Source organism: Nannobrachium achirus (assembly GCF_963921795.1).
Source record: "Nannobrachium achirus genome assembly, chromosome: 13".
NCBI lineage: Eukaryota > Metazoa > Chordata > Actinopteri > Myctophiformes > Myctophidae > Nannobrachium > Nannobrachium achirus.
The window spans coordinates 65,553,736-65,574,612 of NC_137833.1; the positions used below are offsets into that span (position 1 = coordinate 65,553,736).

At 42.7% G+C, this 20,877-nt stretch overlaps 1 protein-coding gene across 1 annotated transcript; it reads right to left on the minus strand.

The window, feature by feature from the left end:
• Window positions 1-3,494: 3,494 nt before the first annotated feature.
• LOC308297500 (tubulin beta chain-like) lies at window positions 3,495-11,752 on the minus strand (the record flags this gene model as incomplete). Its single annotated transcript, XM_080740904.1, has 3 exons — window positions 3,495-4,130; window positions 5,164-5,397; window positions 11,663-11,752. The coding sequence occupies 3 exons, from the start codon at window positions 11,750-11,752 to the stop codon at window positions 3,495-3,497; spliced, it is 960 nt and encodes a 319-aa protein (XP_080597030.1).
• Between the last annotated feature and the right edge of the window lie 9,125 nt (window positions 11,753-20,877).

The following is a 20,877-nucleotide window of genomic DNA, read 5'->3' on the forward strand; positions in this document are numbered from 1 at the left end:
ACATCACTTCATAAAAGGCTCTGACATCACATACGCCACATGAGTCAACAAAAAATCTCTGTGAGTGTGTATGTATGTATGTATATATATGTATGTATGTATGTATGTATGTAATCCGCGTATCTTGAGAACCGTTCGTCCCACCAGCTTCAAATTCAGCGCGCGTGTTCCTTGCCGCAGCAGGTAGTGCAGTGCCCGGCCTCGACCCGACCCGATACGCGATTTTTCGGAACCCAGCGCAAAAAGTTTGGATTCTCCGTATGCAGAGCTGTTGTCTGACATCAGGGTCTTCCGGAATCGGCACTGTGTATGCAGAGATCTCCATATATGGGCATAAAATGGACGCAGACAGACAGATACAGATATCTCCATATATGGGCATAAATGGACTCGGGCAAACAGATGGTCAAAATGGATCCTATGACAACAGGTATAATGGGGTTTGCATTACACAGAATTCGGCACACACGTTCCCCACCGCAGCAGGGAGTGCAGTGCCCGGCCTCGACCTGACCTGATATGCGGTTATCCGGAACCAGCGCGAAAGGTCCGGAATCTCCGTATGCGGAGCTAATGTCTGACATTAGTGTTTTCCAGAACCGGCACTGTGTCTGCAGAGATCCCCATATGGGCATAAATGGACGCAGGCAGACAGATACAGATATCTACATATATGGGTATAAATGGACACAGGCAAACAGATGGTCAAAACAGGTTATGACAACAGGTATAATGGAGTTTGCATTAAAGGGTGGGGCATTCATTTCCTATTTACATCGGCCGACTGTCAGGCAGATACAGAGATCTCCATATATGGGCATAACTTGGACGCAGTCAGACAGATATCTCCATATATGGGCATACATGGACACAGTCAAACAGATGGTCAACACTGGTCCTATGACAACAGGTATAATGGGGATTGCATTAAAGGGCGGGGCATTCATTCTCTATTTACATCGTTCCCGAGTTGGCCAGGTCGCCGAAGGGCGGCCGAGCTTCTAGTCTATCTATAAATGCGAGAAGTCTCTGCGTGTGTGTCTGTCTGTCTGTCTGTCTGTCTGTCTGTCTGTGTGTGTGTCTGTAATCCGCGTATCTCGAGAACCGTTCGTCCCACCGGCTTCAGATTCGGCACGCGCATTCCCCGCCGCGGCACGGAGTGCAGTGCCGGGCCTCGACCCGACCCGACGCGCGGTTTTCCGAAACCGGCCCGAAACGTTCGGAATATCCTTATGCGGAGCTGATTGTTGACATCAGGCTGTTCCGGAGGAAATCGGCGCAAGCGCTGACTCATTGTGACATCACTCATAAAAGGCTCTGACATCACGTACGTCACATGAGTCAACAAAAAATCTCTGAATATCTCCATATATAGCATATATGGGCATAAAATGGACGCAGAATCACAAAGATCTCCATATACGGGCATAAAGGGACACAGACAGACGGATACAGAGATCTCCATCCTTATGCGGAGCTGATTGTTGATATCAGGCTGTTCCGGAGGAAATCGGCGCAAGCGCTGACTCATTGTGACATCACTCATAAAAGGCTCTGACATCACGTACGTCACATGAGTCAACAAAAAATCTCTGAATATCTCCATATATAGCATATATGGGCATAAAATGGACGCAGAATCACAAAGATCTCCATATACGGGCATAAAGGGACACAGACAGACGGATACAGAGATCTCCATAAATGGGCATAAAATGGACGCAAATGGCATATATGGGCATAAAATTTACGCAGAATCACAAAGATCTCCATATACGGGCATAAAGGGACACAGACAGACAGATTCAGAGATCTCCATATATGGGCGTGAAATGGACGCAAATAGACAGATATCTCCATATATGGGCATATATGGGCATAAAATGGACCCAGAACTATATCTGCAGTGATCTCCATATATGGACATAAAATGGACGCTGACAGACAGACAGATAACAGATATCTCCATATATGGGCATAAATGGACACAGGCAAACAGATGGTCAAAACGGGTCCTATGACAACAGGTATAATGGGGTTTGCATTAAAGGGCGGGGCATTCATTCCCTATTTACATCGTTCCCGAGTTGGCCAGGTCGCCGACTAGACGCTTCTAGTATTATATAATTATAGTATTATATTATATACAATTATTATTTTATTTTGAAGATTTCATTCATGGTGGATGTGTTAACCTTATAAAACAAGGTGCAGCCAAAGGGTGGAGGTCTTTTGAATCACTGCATCAAATGCACTGATTAACTGAAACATTGTAAGACTGCACAGCACAAGACATGGTGTGTTGAACCGCCTTGCAGTTCAACTAAACCCAGGATTTTCCGAAACCGGCCCGAAACGTTCGGAATATCCTTATGCGGAGCTGATTGTTGAAATCAGGCTGTTCCGGAGGAAATCGGCGCAAGCGCTGACTCATTGTGACATCACTCATAAAAGGCTCTGACATCACGTACGTCACATGAGTCAACAAAAAATCTCTGAATATCTCCATATATAGCATATATGGGCATAAAATGGACGCAGAATCACAAAGATCTCCATATACGGGCATAAAGGGACACAGACAGACGGATACAGAGATCTCCATCCTTATGCGGAGCTGATTGTTGATATCAGGCTGTTCCGGAGGAAATCGGCACAAGCGCTGACTCATTGTGACATCACTCATAAAAGGCTCTGACATCACGTACGTCACATGAGTCAACAAAAAATCTCTGAATATCTCCATATATAGCATATATGGGCATAAAATGGACGCAGAATCACAAAGATCTCCATATACGGGCATAAAGGGACACAGACAGACGGATACAGAGATCTCCATAAATGGGCATAAAATGGACGCAAATGGCATATATGGGCATAAAATTTACGCAGAATCACAAAGATCTCCATATACGGGCATAAAGGGACACAGACAGACAGATTCAGAGATCTCCATATATGGGCGTGAAATGGACGCAAATAGACAGATATCTCCATATATGGGCATATATGGGCATAAAATGGACCCAGAACTATATCTGCAGTGATCTCCATATATGGACATAAAATGGACGCTGACAGACAGACAGATAACAGATATCTCCATATATGGGCATAAATGGACACAGGCAAACAGATGGTCAAAACGGGTCCTATGACAACAGGTATAATGGGGTTTGCATTAAAGGGCGGGGCATTCATTCCCTATTTACATCATTCCCGAGTTGGCCAGGTCGCCGACTAGACGCTGGGCGGCCCAGCTTCTAGTATTATATAATTAGTATTATATTATATACAATTATTATTTTATTTTGAAGATTTCATTCATGGTGGATGTGTTAACCTTATAAAACAAGGTGCAGCCAAAGGGTGGAGGTCTTTTGAATCACTGCATCAAATGCACTGATTAACTGAAACATTGTAAGACTGCACAGCACAAGACATGGTGTGTTGAACCGCCTTGCAGTTCAACTAAACCCAGGATTTGGTTTTCAGTCAAAATCCTCTTCTTCGTCTTCGTCCTCGTCCTCTCCCTCTTCCTCAGCAGAAGCATCTTGGTACTGTTGGAACTCGGACACCAGGTCGTTCATGTTCCTCTCAGCCTCGGTGAACTCCATCTCATCCATGCCCTCACCGGTATACCAGTGAAGGTAGGCCTTACGGCGGAACATGGCCGTGAACTGCTCCGAGATGCGTTTAAAGACCTCCTGGATGGCTGTGCTGTTGCCGATGAAGGTGGACGACATCTTGAGGCCGCGGGGCGGGATGTCACAGACAGCCGTCTTGGCGTTGTTGGGGATCCACTCCACAAAGTAGCTGCTGTTCTTGTTCTGCACTTTGGTCATCTCTGACTCCACCTCCTTCATGGACATGCGTCCACGGAACATGGTAGCGACGGACAGATAACGCCTGTGGCGTGGATCGCAGGCGGCCATCATGTTCTTGGCATCAAACATCTGCTGGATCAGCTGTGGCACAATGACTTGCACATATTGCTGGCTGCCTCGGCTGGTGAGCAGAGCGAATCCAAGTAGGAAGAAATGCAGCCTGGGGAAAGGAATCATGTTTACAGCCAGCTTCCTTAGATCAGAGTTGAGCTGACCAGGGAAGCGCAGACAGGTGGTGATGATAGGGCGATTTTGGGACGTACATAGTACATCTCGGAGGCCAACGGTGTTGAGAATTGTTTCAATGAGAACAACTGGGTCTGGCTTTCTGGCGTAGTTTATTGATATCGAACACAGTCAAAATGGATACTCTGTCTCATTGACAGAGTCTGCCAAGGAGAGGAAGCATATAGCAATGTGTCCGGGCCCATTTGTCCAGTGACAGCACGTAAGCTGTCACTCGAGGATGAGCCCCAGAATGGCAGCAAACAAACAGTTTATATTGCATAGGTAGACTCCTCCTCCCTTGGGGATGGGAGGATCATTACAGGCTGGTTTAAGCAGATACGCATACATAAGTACATATTTAGCTGGCAATTGTCAGAGTACTATACAGTAATACATTGATTTGTCAATCATCAGATACATCAATACATTACAAAATGGTACATGATGTTAAACTATATAAAAATACATACTGTAAGAAGATAAACACATAGACAGATATTAAACACATAGATAGATATTAAACACATAGATAGATATTAAACACATAGATAGATATTAAACACATAGATAGATATTAAACACATAGATAGATATTTGGGACACAGAGAGGGAAAGTTGGGGGAAGGGGGATAGAGGGGAGTTACAGAGAAGGAGGACGGGTGAGATAGGTGTGTGTGTGTGTGTGTGTGTGTGTGTGTGTGTGTGTGTGTGTGTGTGTGTGTGTGTGTGTGTGTGTGTGACAGAGAGTGGGGGGAGGGAGAGAGTGGGGAGGGGAAGAGTAGGAGGATGCCATAAAGTACAGAGAGACAGGTCAAAGGGGGATACAGTATGCATATCTTAAGAGCTGTTGTTTCAGGCGGGACACCTGTGTGTGTGTTTGTGTGTGTGTGTCATAAACAGAGGTACAGGAAGAATCATGTTGACTGTCACTCCAGGAAGGCAACTGATGTCAGGTCAATAGCCTAAGGTCAACAGAAGTTGCGGGAACGGTCTACTATGGAATTCTCCTAAAAAGGGGAATTATATTTATTGCCATATCAGTGACTCCGCTCATGGTGGCAGAGACCAAGTGGTTGAGGTCTCCGTAGGTGGGCGTGGTGAGTTTAAGTGTACGGAAGCAGATGTCATACAGGGCCTCGTTGTCGATACAGAATGTCTTGTCTGTGTTTTCGACCAGCTGGTGGACGGACAGTGTTGCATTGTAAGGCTCAATCACCACATCTGACACCTTTGGTGAAGGCACAACGCTGAAAGTGTTCATGATCCTGTCTGGGTTTTCCTCTCAGCGAGGAACCATCCAAGCTGTGTACAGCAAGGATGGGAATCTGCTGACTTCAAATGAGGATGTCGTAGGGCGGTGGAAGGAACACTTTGAGGAACTCCTAAACCCAATGACATCAGACCCATCCTCCCTGACAGGAGCAGAGCTGGAGGATGATGGGGGATCGGCGTTGATCTCGCGGAAGGAAGTCACTAAGGTGGTGAAACAACTCCACAGTGGCAAACCCCGGGTGTTGATGAGATCCGTCCAGAAATGTTGAAGGCTCTGGGTGTTGAGGGGCTGTCTTGGTTGATACGTCTTTTCAACATTGTGTGGAAGTCTGGGACAGTGCCAATGGAGTGGCAGACCGGGGTGGTGGTTCCACTTTTCAAAAAGGGGTAACAGACAGTGTGTGCCAACTACAGAGGTATTACATTGCTCAGCCTTCCCGGGAAAGATTACGCCAAGGTACTGGAAAGGAGGGTCCGGCCGATAGTCGAATCCCAGATACAAGAGGAACAACGTGGATTTTTGTCGCTACACAGGACACACGTGGAGTTCCTATCACACGCGTGCACGTACCGTGTGTAGTGTACGTGCACTGCACAGCTACTAGGATTATTTGATGGGAATTTAGGATTTATTGGCTTAGTTTGTGTGTGCGTGCGTACGATGCGTGTGTGTGTGAGAGGGAGAGGTTTCTTTTTATCGTCATCATCATCATCATCATCATCAGTAGCTGATGATGTAGCTTTTCAGTTCAATTCAAAGGAGCTTTATTGGCATGAGAAAACATACGTTTACATTGCCAAAGCAAGTGTTACAAATAAAAACTGTTGAAAATGGGAAACATATATACAGTTGGAGGGAGTACAGCTTTGTGTAAACAGAGCTATGTTGCATTGTGACATTTTATATATTATACATACAGGGTATAAAGGGCATTTCACTGTGACAGTAAATGCATGGTAACTATTTACTATATCTGCATTTTATGTATTACATATGAACTTATTGTAAGTCATTTGCTAAATGTCAAAATTGTAAATTGATTTGTTTACATATAAACCTTTTGATAATTTCCTGGCTATGATTTTAGATGATGAGTCGACGATGATGAGCCTACTTCTTCATTGCCACATCGTAGTCGTCCAAGGACAAGGATAGGTAAAGAACAAAAACCTTTTTTCTGTAAAGCAGACTTAGCACCAGACACATGCTCACATAGACATCAAAGGGGGCTGGAGCCCCTGCCCTTTTATCCATCTGTAAAAAGTGCCCTCTCCAGACCATGAATGCTGTTTTTACATAATTACTATATATATAGTTTATATATATATTTGTGTGGTAAGCAGTGAAGTGCATAGAATGTTAGAGAATTTCTAAAACAGCCTTTTGATGAAAATATTAGGCCCCCAACCTCCACCCATTCTGCTGTGACGCATTGTGAGCTTGGAGGTGTACTATTTTTCATGTATTTTATAGTAATTATGTATTTACAGATCGACCATAGGCTTGTGTACGTGGTAGGGGTGCAGAGTTCAGCAGACTCGGTGTAGCCCTTCCGGAGGAGCCTGGCTGTAGTGAAACAGAATGGAGCCCCAGGCCCTGTGCAGGCTGAATGAAAAGCTAGGTCATTCACTTGCGACCTTACAGCCCACCCCCCGTAAAACTAGACAATCATTTGTACTGTACTTCAACCTAAAAAGTGTGAGATAAAGAGAACCCTGAAAGCTGAAGCAGGATTCAGGCTGAATCTCATGTCACTGTGTCAATGTTCTGCACTGCTCTTACACACTAAAAGTGTGTAAAAAAACACTTTTTCTTGTTTTTATTTTTTTGAATTTGTTTGTAAACAACCACTGATCATAGGTGTGATGTTACTGAAGCCAACAATAAAAGGCTAAAGAGAGATTTCTGCCTGAAAATGTCTTCTTCACAAAAATGCATTTTTCTCAGCTTTATGTTCTCAAAGAGCTGTTTTTTAGGCCATATTCAGCAGCTTCTAGCTAATGAATAGAACATGATAAAAACACGAAATCTTTTTCTGTTGGAAAGTAGACATTCTATTCTTCGTTGCCATATAATTGTTGTCTTTATAGTCAAAGCCAATTTTCTCCAGTAGGCCTTCAAAGATGAGCGACAATTCTCAAATTTAGCTGGCAGTGGATGAAGCTTTTTGTTAAATTCTGTGGCAGTAAAAGAGTTAATTGTAAATATCCTTTTTAACTGTATGGTAAATATTTTAAATTATGAATTAATATGAACTCTTATACCCAATACAGCATTAAATTAATTCACAATTATTCTCAAATCACATGAAAAATGTACATCATCAACTCCCAAGGCAGTAAACCCAATATGTACTGTACCACAGCGGTGTGTGTACTGTATGTGTTTGAGTCCACTGATAGTCAAACTGCACTGTGTAGTGTGGTGTAAAGGGAGATGTATGGTGCAGAGTTCAGCTCTGTGTTAGTTCAGTTCAGTTCTACTGTATGAGTTCAGTTCTGTGTAAGTTCAGTTCAGTTATGTCCTACCACACTGGCAGAACCAGTCTCCAAGAAAAAAAAAAGAAAAAAAGATCCTCTTCGCATGCAATCCGTCGAATCCTGGGTTGGAAGCTCGCCACCCTTGGTAGACCTAGTCATTCAGACATTCTCATCCAGGCACAAAACCTGACCTGTATGCAAGCATACAGGTAGGTCCACATGAAAAACTAAAATTAGCATCTCTTCAAAACAGGTGTCTTTCAATTAACAAAATAAAATGCAATCTCTTTATACAAAGTTCTCCTGAAGTGAAAATAATAAAATACAATACAATATTCTCATAAAAATGAAATAAGATGCATTGTTTAAAAGTTCTTTCTCACCAATGGCATCCAAATAAATAGGCCCTATGCACAGCAGCCATTTTGGAGAGAAGTTGGATGGTCTTCTCACTTCCTTCAAAGGTGTTACCAATGATACTAATGAAGGCTCTGTTCCATTTCATGTTGCACAGTGGTTCTCAAACCTTTTACGCCTGCATTTGGTTCCATTTGAACACTCTCAGAGTAACACCTTTTAAGGGGTCATTTGAAACCCCCAAGGAAGCACAAGGGTCCCTGGGCCACACTTTGAGACCCACTGGTGTAGCAGAGTGAGTCAACATGCACAATATCAGCACCCTGACTCTGTTTAAGCAGAATGGAACAGAGCCTTCATTAGTATTATTGGTAACACCTCTGAAGGAAGTAAGAAGACCATCCAACTTCTAGCCAAAATGGCTTCTGTGCATAGAGCCTATTGCTCCTCTAACCACCAGGACTGGTGGTGCAGACAGAGGGCAAACCCAGCACACACTAGAAATGAAGATGAAAATATGCTCACTCAGCAGCCTATTTTATCAAAGGCTAATCATGTACAAAAACAAAATAAAAGCAGCACACAGCCATCTACATCGGTGAAATAAAATTATACAGTTCCATTTACAGTGCAAAATGTCTCTCATGTAGTCAACCAGGTATATTAGCTTGGAACAGTCTGCTATGCTACTAAACATTTGGGCTAACATCAGAGGCAATGTGCTGACTTCAAAGGCTTATTAGCTTCTAATCAGTGCTAACCCTCATGGCTGTTTAGCTGTAGCCAAACAAAGTTTGTAGTAGCAACTCACCAAAGTAATTCAAAATCAACTCTCAGCCCTCTCTGGAACGCTGAGGTGATGGCAAGGTGTGTGTGTGTGCTGTCTGAGTGGCTTCTATAATTATTTCTTCTTAGCCCAGCAGCAGGCGCGTCACCACCATTCATTGTGAGTACGACGGGACACCCCCACTTTCATAAAACCGAGATCTCATCCCCCCCACCTTTTTGGCCGGGGTGCTTTTTTTTTTTTTTTTTTTTCTCCCCTGGCTGCAAGCTGGCTCTCACCAACACAAACGCAACCTCTCCTTTCCGAAAGCGTTTAGTACTACTGGCTGATTTAATTTGATTGAACGACCATCCAGCCATCCCAGACCATGTTGAATGATCGATTGTATAGATGAAGACTCTTGTTTTGAAATGCGCTTCTGTGCAGAGAGGGAATGGGGTTTCAAAGAACGCCCCTTTAACTCCTCTCTGTCGTCCGTGCGTAACTCGTGGTGAAATTAACAACACAGGCATAAAGGAATATAAACAGAACACCAAGACAAGACCATGTAGGCTATAAAGGCATTAAACATCGTCCTGCTCGTCTCATCGTCACTCAGTCAGCTAATTGGTGAGTCTGTGGCTGTGGCTATATTAGAGTTTGATTAATGATGGATGCTATGCTGCTGCTGCTGGCTAACACTGTTTGGGCTAGCGTTGTGGACACATTGTATGGGTCCTGAAAATAGCAGATCTAGTCTAGAAGTTCACAACGCAGCGCGAAGCGACTCGTTGTGAGCTTGTAGATTGGCTATTTTCACTTCTACTTGTTTGGGTTTAGTTTCTCTTGGTTCACGGGCTAAAACATTTGGGAAGCAATACCATCATGCTTGCTGTAGTAGACAGAGTGGTGTAAAATTAAGTAGATTAACTGAAAAGCTTTTGGAACTGAATGATTATATGATACTGGTGTTGTCTGTCTGTTGGAGTGTTGGTACCAAGAATTCCATCTACTATAGACTATCTTGCTGGCTGGTGCATGTGGAGAGAGGCAAAGGGAAAGTGTTGTGTGCCGTTTCCGATTGTTTAGCAAAAAAATAAACCGCGGAAACCCGAATAAAACGCGATCAAATCCGCGAAAAACCGCCAATTTTCGCGCGCAGCGCTGCGGGGGGGCTCATGCGCGTGCATGAGCCCCCCCCCCCCCCCCCCCCCCCCCCCATGTCAACCCCCCCACTCTGTAAGAGGCTATGACGCCCCTGCCCAGCAGATTAATGGGTCATTTCATCAGAATCGTTCACTTTGTGATACAAACGTGAAACTTGGTACATATACTCTTCAAATCCCTCTCTTATCAAAAATAGCGCTGGCCACGCAAAATTCCAATATGGTGGCCCCCGAAATCCAAGATGTCTGTCCAAAAATCTTGTTTTTCCTTTATAACTCGAGTTGCATTCATTTTAAGACCAATATATGTATTGAAGTTGAATATGAAGATATCTTGCGGATGTTTTGGTTCCAAGTACATGTCTATATCTATTACGGTTCTTGAGATACAGCATATAGTCGGAACAGATTAATGGCAAATTTCATAAGAATCGTTCACTTTGATGCAAGCATGAAATTTAGCGCAAATACTCTCTAAGGGCCACTCTTATAGAAAAAGGCGCTGGCCACTCAAAATTCCAAGATGGTGACCTTTTTTTTCAAAATGGAAGCCACCTTTTCAGAGGAGATCTTGATATAATAAGAATAAGAATCAAGGATGACATTTGGCACATTTACTCTGTAAGGGTCACTCTTATGGAAAAAGGCGCTGGCCACACAAAATTCCAATATGGCAGCCCCCGAAATCCAAAATGTCTTTCCAAAAATCTTGTTTTTCCTTTATAACTCGGGTTGCATTAGTACTAAGTACATGTCTGTATCTATTACGGTTCTTGAGATACAAAATATAGTCAGAGCAGATTAAAGGCAAATATTGAAAAAAAGAACAAATGATTCAGTGGCCAGTGCCTTTTTTCATAAAAGTGGCCCTTACAGAGTAAATGTGCCAAATGTCATCCTTGTATCACAAAGTGAACGATTCTTATTCTTATTATATCAAGATCTCCTCTGAGAAGGTGGCTTCCATTTTGAAAAAAGGTCACCATCTTGGAATTTTGAGTGGCCAGTGCCTTTTTCTATAAGAGTGGCCCTTAGAGAGTATTTGTACCAAATGTCATGCTTGCATTACAAATGAACGACTCGTATGAAATTAGCCATTAATCTGCTCTGAGTATATGCTGTATCTCAAGAACCATAAATAATACTCGGTACCAAAACATCCGCAATGCCCATCTTTATATTCAACTTCAATACATTTATGGGTCTTAAAATTAATGCAATTCGAGTTATAAAGGAAAAACAACATTTTTGGGCGGACATCTTGGATTTTGGGGGCCGCCATCTTGGAATTTTGAGTGGCCAGCGCTATTTTTGAAGAGAGCAGGATTTGAAGAGTATATGTACCAAGTCTCACGCTTGTATCACAAAGTGAACGATTGAACCATCAATCTGCTGGGCTATTCTCAATGTATCAATCAATTGAGTTCTGTTCTGTGACACTGATCACTAGTGTGTGTGTCTCTCCTGTAGTGCAGGTGGTTCTGTGAGAATTGGGGATTCACACTGCAGTGCAGGGGCAGAGAGGGAGAGGGAGAGGGCGGGGCAGAGGTGAGGGGTGTTGTCTGATTGGTGGGCAGGGACGTGCTGGCCATTGGGAAAAGCGGGACAACTCCCGAACGGCCAGTTCATTCCCGGCCGGTCCAGGCCGGCCTTTAGGAAAAAAAATAAAATATAATGTCGGCCTTCGTTCCATTTTGTGGGCTGAGCGGCCAACAAAGTAAATCGTCACTGTCGGGGAGAAACCTCGTAAACCTCGAAATCTCCAAGTTTCAAATTTGTAAATTTTTTCGCAAAGCAAAGCCCTGCTTCATCATACAAGGCCGTCGCACAAAAGTAGTGAAAACAGCAGATCTACAAGCACACAACGCCTCGCGGTGCGAGGCGTTGTGTGCTTGTAGATCGGCTGTTTTCACTAGTTTAAATCCTTTTTTAAATGATAAATTCAAAACAAACGGTTTTGGACAAACAAGGTTTCCACCCGACAACGATGAAATATAACCCATGTAATTGGCCCACTGCCTTGTCAGTGTCACTTGTCATGATCTGAAATGGCAAATCTTTGAGTAGCAGCAGCGCTATCTCTCTATAGTGCGCAATGAGGGCCTCTCCACCTTTTTTTCCCGGGCTGAATCAGGGGCCCAGCAGCACGTCCCTGTTGGTGGGAATTCAATCACTCAGTCTTCAGGGGGTTAGACGTTCTTCTTATAACTCTATGGGTTAGACTGATTGGGGAATTCACATGTCAGTCTTCACATGATAAATCATGTTAGGTAGACTTGCTCCTCTTCATACAGAATATCAGAAGACAGAATATCCATATTCATTTATTCATTAGGTCACTGGTAACCAGGCAACATGGCCTGGGTTACAGGTGTTTTGTAGATTTGGAGAAGGCATATGACCGGGGCCCACGGGAGGTTCTGTGGGAGGTGTTGCGGGAATATGGAGTGAGGGGGACCTTGTTGAGGGCCATCCAATCTCTGTATGCCCAAAGCGAGAGCTGTGTCTGTGTGCTCGGCAATAAGTCGGATTATTTTCCGGTGGGGGTGCGGGTCTCTGCCAGGGCTGCGTCTTGTCCCTTATCCTTTTTGTGATTTTCATGGACAGGATCTCGAGACAAAGTTGTAAAAAAAATGTAATTGTAAATAAATAAACACAATAACTACATACATACTTTTTAACCCATCTTATATATACATTCCTCTAAGAGCCGCATCCCACTTCACGCCCCCTTTACATCGACTTCAACTCATAGGTAGTCGTCTAGGACGTAAGGAGTACCGCCCCTAACCCTATGCCGTCCGCTCATTCGCTAAGCACGAGAGAGAGGAGGCAACAGGGGAGGGGGTGCGGGCAAGCGAGAGAGAGAGAGAGTGAAATTTGATGTTTGCATGTGCCTGCTGCAGAGAAATAGCAGAGGCTTAACAGTCACTTCTCTCCAGTGCGTCCGGCGGTCAAATATGTCCAACCGGACATATTTTTCCTTTTTTTTTTTTTTTTTCTTTTTTTTCTTTCTTTTTTTTAACTTTTTTAGAGGGCGTGGACTCTAGATGTGAGCGGGCCGAAGGCCCGGGAACCTCTAGTATATTAAACAATCTCCCTGAAGTACACAATGATTCTTTCCTTACACTACTACTACAACAAACCATAAGCTACGGAGCCCCCGAGTGGCCACTCGAGGTAAAACAAATAAAATAATGCTATTTCGTTCCCTCGAAATACTATATCCACTATCCAGTAGCGGAACAAGTGAACACCGGGCCGGTAAGCGAGCCACAATGATCGGGAAAAATAAATAAAGAATAAAGAAGAGAAGTCCTAACATCTGAACTTTTCAGGCAATAATACTTAAAGCTTAAAGCCATACTGTGTAAGATGCCCAACTAGTGGTCATTAGCCCTATAGCAAACCGCGGTCGCGTCCGCGTCTTTCGGACGTTTTTCGTACCTTCAGACCCCCGCGTCTGCCTCCACCTCGCTGAGATCTATCTTTTAAGGGGTCCCTTGTTCCTGTGCGTTCAGTAATTCCAGAGATACGGACTCCTTCACCCTGCCTGGTAGGCGAAATTACCTAGAGAAGGGATGGTACAAACGGGCGACAACAAATATGGCTGCCATAGCGACCCCACTTCAAGATGCGCTGTGATTGGCCGGCAGTTGTATAACCCTCGCTGTGATTGGCCGGTAGTGTGATGACGCAATTTTGGCGCGAGATCCGGTCCACGGCAAGGATCTCAGTTTACATACAGAGAAGGCTTTACAGGCTGAAATTCACGGCGCGGATCTTCTAAAACTTTTGTGATTTAATAGTTAGGAGAATTTTAAGATTTGTTTTATAAAAAAAGTTACATAGTACAACTTTAATTGTTCCACTTCCAGAAATGATCCGTGATGATAATATCATTGTATAGTTTCCTCGCTGGCTGGTGTAATTGTCCACGTCATTATTAATGCCTTGCTTGCTTGTGCATCGCTGCCTGTCTCGTTTGAAAGTGTCTGTGGTATATTTTAATTGATTCAAAAGGTTTTGAATGTGTTACACTGCAGCCATTACTACACTTCTCACTACAAGTAAACAACATATTGTCTTTTCTTCCTGTTGTCCTTCACAATAAAGTGGAGAGCATTTCACTGTTACTACGTGTCATCTTTTTACCGCCGGCGAATTGGTGAATAGCGAATTAGCGTATAATTCGCTTTTTTTTTTTAAAAACCTTATAAAGTCAATGGAAGCGTCCACACCAGATACGAATTTAGAAAAAGCGAAAAGGCGTCTGTTTACAAATACCTACAAGTACAGGCTACTCAAGTAAATGCACTTTTAGTTACTTTACACCACTGCTGCTGCGAGCTGCCTGTCTGTGGGGGAACAGAGTGGAGGGGCAACGGTGAACGCGTGTTGTCTCTTCTGTGATGTGATGGGTTTTGTGCGCCGGTGAAGACTTCTATTCTTCTTTTTCTTTTTATTATTTAATAGGCTAACAACCAGCACGGCCAGGTCATCATCACTTGAGGATGTAGTTTCCATTTTTTTATTTGTTTCCCTGTCCGTTCTCCTTTCTCCTCTCTCTCCTTTCTTCTCCTTTCTCCTGTGGCTACTGGCAGATATCACCCCCTAGTTCTTAGGCGAATTAAGCGAATATAGACGCAGATTCGCTTTTTGGTGTGTATGGAAAAGGCGAATCGCGAATACTTCGCTTTTTCGGTTTGCTTATTCACGTCGCTTTCGCTAATTCGCCGGTATGTACAGACCTTTACCCTTACCCTAAACCTAACCTCCGTGGGGTGAGTCGCTAACCCTCCCGACGCGCCTTTGTCGAAATAAAGTGTCCCCCTTTACTTCCCAATGCGCGACATTTTACCCAGGTTAATATAACAGGAAATAGGTGTAACAGAGGCAGCACGATACAGAAAGGGGACCCAATTGCGAGGGAGGGGGACTCCGACGGACGGTCAGTCAGATTGACGGTCATTTGGACTGAGACTGACCGGCACTCATTCATATTGACCTATTCGTAGATAGCCTTTTGGATTGGGGCAGTGGGCCATAAAAGTGCATAGTGCAACATCAGAGTTAAGTAACCTACAAAGTGCATTCATTTTAATATTAACAAATTAAAATACACTATAAAAGAGAGACAGTAAACATCTAGATTATTGATCATAAGACCCTGTCATTACAAAATACAAAACTATCCATGTCTACGGAACAATGGCGCCGCCTTGTGGTTAAAAGCTAACCACCACACCATCTCATTTTCAAATGACTGCTTATAACTCTATGATGACTGCAGACAGTGTAGTAAAGTGCCCAGATTCTAATGTGAACTGGAGAAAACATACTGTTTAGCAGTGGTGCAAAGTACATTTACTTAAGTAGCCTACTTTACTTACGTTTTTTTTTTTATTATTATTTTACTTTACTTGAGTATTTCCAATTTCCAATACTTTTACTTCTACTCTACTACATCTCAGATCCAAATATTGTAGCCTACTTTTACTCCACTACATTTATTTGAAAGCTTTAGTTTACTATAATGACTTTTTATATTTAGATTACTATCACAAAACATACATTAACCACTTCAGCCCTACATACACTTTGGCGATGCGACACAATGTGAGCTTGTAGATAGATATGCTATTTTCAAAAGATGTTTTTATACATTTGAAAACTTGAAATCATTCTACTCATTCTGTACAATGAGTAGGGCTATACTTTTGGTAGCCTACTTTGAGTACAATTTTATACCAATACTTTTGTACTTTTACTGAAGTACATCTTGAATTCCAGACCCTCACTTGTATTTCTATACAAGTAAGGGTCTATTTCTATACTTTCACTGTTAAGTATTTCTATATTGCAGTATTGATACTTTTACCTAAGTAAAATATGTGAGTGCTTTTCCCCACCACTGCTTTTTAGTAATAGCTATAATTCCCACCTCCTTTACGTACATCCTACCTGCAAACAGTTCAACAGTGACTGGAATAGGCCTGTGTTAATATGCATAATATAGGGTCTACCTAGATTGTTTTATATTACATGTTTCTGTAATAGGCATATCTGAAGAACAACGTTGACAAACTTAGAGTCTAATATATTTTCAATCTGTTAATTTGTTTTGCTCCTTAAAGGGATATTCCACTTTCAACAGGGAGCAGTGGTAGGGCTTCTCTCCACATACAAACCCATTGTAACTTCAAACTCCATTTTAACCATGATAGATTCATTAAAAACACCCATTATTTTTACCTTCCTGATACGTGAGCAGGCCGTGTTTTTTCGATAACTTTTTTCATTTCTTTTTAATAATTATTTGGAAAAATGGAAAAAATTAAATACAATTTTTTTTTAATTAAAAATAAATGAAAAATGTTATCGAAAAAACACGGTCTGCTGACTCTGCTCACATATTAGGAGGGTAGTATGAGTCACCAGAAAAAATAATGTGTGTTTTTAATGAATCTATCATGGTTAAAATGAAGTTTGAAGTTACAATGGGTGTGTGTGGGGAGAGGCCCTGGGCCTGGAGGGCCTGGTAACATTTACATCAAATATCTAAATATTCAATCAAGCTAATTAAAAACTGTTCAGGGTGTTCATAAAAGCCTGACTAGATGATAAAATTACCAAAAGTTTTTTTGAAAGTGAAATACCCCTTTAAATGTGAAAAATTACATGATTTGTTACTATATAGTATTCCAGAAGATGGCGCACTTGGTTAATTGGTATCAATTTCATGATCTAGTAGCAACAGGCATGTATATAGAGAATATGTATTTTTTGTATGCGTACTACACATCACAATACACATTCTCTACATAAATGCATAGATTTGTATGTTTTGGAATATAAGAAGAGCAATATGAATCCATAAAAACAAGAATAAAGAAAATAAATCCTGTTCAAAATACTATTACCATGGTAACATGTTTTAGAACTGTTTTGTATTGTATTGTATGTTAATAAAGTTCAAAAGAGAGAGAAAAAAATAATTCCTTTCTAAGATCCGCCCTCTTTGGGACCACAGCGAGCTCTCATTGGTGGAGTTGCTTGGTTACGTAATGGGGGCGGAGGCCAAACCGGTAGAGTAGTTGCGCTGCAGATCTGTGGCAGATCTACAAGCTCACAACCTGTCGCGCTGCAACGTGTTGGGAGCTTGTAGATCTGCCATTTTCCGCACGCAACCATCCAAGTAGCCTAGTACAGGTTAAAACAGCCTTATTACACACTCAGAGCAACACGCTGCAACAGTAGTGATTTAAAGTAACGGATTGTTTGATCTGGATACATCTGGACTCTATTCACTAGTGAGTTTTGTTCCCTTATTGATTATTTGTCATATCATTTTTTTATGTTAATAGGAGAGTAGGCTGTTGTGTTTTGGTTTCTTACTTTTCAGCAGTAAGATATTGACAGAGATTAAGCAGTTTATTATTGACGTTCTATGGAAGTGTATAAATCAAGACTATATGGTCATACATACACGATATAGTCTCGATCTAAGGCAAGTAGCGTAGTGAGTCTTAGCCTATTTCAAATATTTGTCTGTTGTTGAATTGTCTCAGGGTTTCGTTCATGTGTTCTGTACACCTACTGTACAATAGCCTATGAAAGCAGGAAAACACATACAGAAATAGAATGCAGAGAGACAGTGTAGTGCCTCAGGCAAACAATGAATCTATAGCGTCTGTCTAAACAATATAGCAAAAATAAAAGGCTAATCTGCTCATAAATTGACAGTATAGGATTACCAGGTAAAACATGAACAGGTCTCACTCGGTGTCAGACCGCCATTCCGAAACACCGCCATTCCGAACATTGACTAGGGTTAGGGTTAGGGTTAGGATTAGGGTTAGGGGTAGGGTTAGGGGTAGGGTTAGGGTTAGTTAGGGTTAGGGTTAGGGTAAGGGTTAGGGTTAGGTTAGGGAGTGAAGACTTCAATATATTGTCCTAGGCCAAGTCAAGGCCTAAGATGCAGTATAGAGAAAAGTGCTTTCGCCATCTTGTTTTTAAAAAGAAAGAATGTTGCAATTTTAAATTGGGTTGGTTCCCCTAGTTCATAAAATCCTACAGGTCATCTTGTAGTTTATGTCCTGTGGGTTTTATGTGTGAGACTGTGAGGGGTAGGGTTAGGGTTAGAAGTCAATGTTCGGAATGGCGGTGTTTCGGAATGGCGGGGTGTAACCGTCTCACTCACATCTGTCTAAATAACATTGTGGAAAATAACAAAAATAACAAAAACGTGAGGAAATGATGGGGTAAGTCCAGAGTCTGCATGGTGGTCTACATACCATGGTACCAAGTGCTATGGGGCCATTGGGAGGTTATCAGGGTGAAAATAATTGACCCTTGTCTCCTTGCTATCCAATTTCTTGTAAAATATTCATGGAATTTGAGCTCCTTCTGATTGCAACCCAGAGCCTAGAGCAGCAAGCTTTTTTCAAATGAAGTGCCATGTTAATGACATATTTTGATTGGCATGACATATTAGGTATCACGATCATTAGACTCAGAGCAATAACCCATATCTCCCCGACCCCCTGCCCAGTCAGAATTCTGTGTTTTAATGAATAGAATTACGTAAATATGCTGTAAATTAGGTGACTTCATTTAATTAACACGTTTAAAACATATATTTGATTTTAAAATAAAAGATCTTCTCTCTTACACTTCTGCCAGTGTGCCAGTGATCACCCTCCCCTGTGCCAATGTTGACACCCGTGCCTAAGGTTGCCTACTGCCTATTGTCAAAATATTTTTTTTTGCCAATGACATACAAAATGAGAAGACAATAATATTAGCAGAAACACATAAAGAGATAGCCCCGAATGACCATAACAGGTCTGTAAATCTGCAGTGTACCAAGTGGGTCCATTTGGTTCTATTTGTACACCAAGTCAGAGGTTTTCTTTTTTTTTTTCTTATAATTTTTATCCCACAATTTTGTAACCCATTTTTTCACCCAGTGCCAATTGTCTATGTAATCCTGGGCTCTGCTCTCCCTCTGCCAACCTGGGGTGGCAACGGACTGACCTCATGCTTCCTTCTATGCATGAGGAGTCCAAGTTGCTTCTTTTCACCTGACAGTGGAGATTTCCCTGGTTTGGACGTAGCGCGTGGAAGGAACACGTTATTCCAACCAGTTCCTTTCCCCTCCATCAGGCGCCCTGGGCTGGCCAGGGGGAGGCATTATTGAGATCAGGATTACGTGCATGTTTTTGTGAGGGTATCAACCCTAGGAGACACGGGGAGAACATGCAAACTCCACACAGAAAGGCCCTATCGCCAACCCCACCTAGGGTGTGGGCGCTGATGACGCGGAGGAGGAACACGCCGCCAGCGCCCACAGCGTCCCCCGGCGGGAATCGAACCCAGGACCTTCTAGCTGTGAGGCGAAGCGCTAACCACTGCGCCACCGTGCGCAGTGGTTGTTAGGTTTTCAAAGTGGGTGACGGGGCACCCTGGGGTGCCGCGACGGCAGTCCAGGGGTGCCGCAAGATAATTTGATAATATTCAGAATTTATTTGGACATCTAAAAAAGATAGTTTGTATCATTTTAAACTTGAAGTACAAAGTTGTTTTCAGTCAGTTCTAACCAAAATGGCTAAATATCTCAACGTTTTACTCACAACATAATGACTAAAATATCATCACTGTCACTCTGTCAGGCAGAAACCTCGTATCTCCAAGTTTCAAATGTGTACGTCTTTTGGTCCAGCAAAGCCCTGCTTCATCATACAAGACCGCACACAAAACTAGTGAAAACAGACGATCTACAAGCACAAACGCCTTGCGATGCGAGGCGTTGTGTGCTTGTAGATCTGCTGTTTTCACTAGTTTTAGTAAAAAAGAAAATCTAGAATTTGGCACGGACACGTTCATGACCCCTGTTAGGATCTATGTCACAAAATATGTCAGAATTGATCAAAGAAATCTATGACAGTGTTGATCCATAGCTACATCATATAGGGCACCTTGCTGTTATGTTCTGATATGAAAATGATCTAAGAATGTCATTTGTAATCATCCTGATGACAAATGAAAGGGCCCTGTTGGAAAAGGCTCAAATGTACAATGTAGACATCTACCGACACTATTAGAGAGAGTTGCAAGTGTGAGATCAGACTCAACTAAACAAAAAAAAACAGCTCCACCAGTCGCCTAGCTCTGGTTCATAGCGTTAGAGGAGTTCTCCTTAAAGCTATGTTACTCTACACGTTCTGGCCAGGCAAAACCGGCGCAGCCTCTTGTCTGGTCCAAACATAACAAAAACTGTTTCGGAACTCACCAAAACAAAGGTATCTGTGGCGAGTTGAAAGCTTATTCAGTGGACAGGGGCCGCTCTCCATTCCGAAATGCTGCCATGCTGACTTCAAATTGTCTGAGTGGTGGCACTTCCATAGAGCCAGGTTAGGGTTAGGTATAGGGTTAGTGTCGGAATGGGGGGATGCACCTTTAGTGGACACAGTCTGGGCCCCCCACCACACTTCTAGAGTACATTTCTAGGGCGAAATGAAAAATAATCTACCGGACGGAGACTCTTCCTGGTCGAAGTGCTAAAAACGTTGCAGAGCCTAATAACACCCTAAGGGACTAATGCTCTGTCAATGAGGTGCATTTCGGTCCTCTGACCTGCACGGTAGTAGTGAGTTGGCACCGTGATGGCAAGAAAAAACTAGAAGAATTGGAGTCTCCATCCAGTGGAATATCT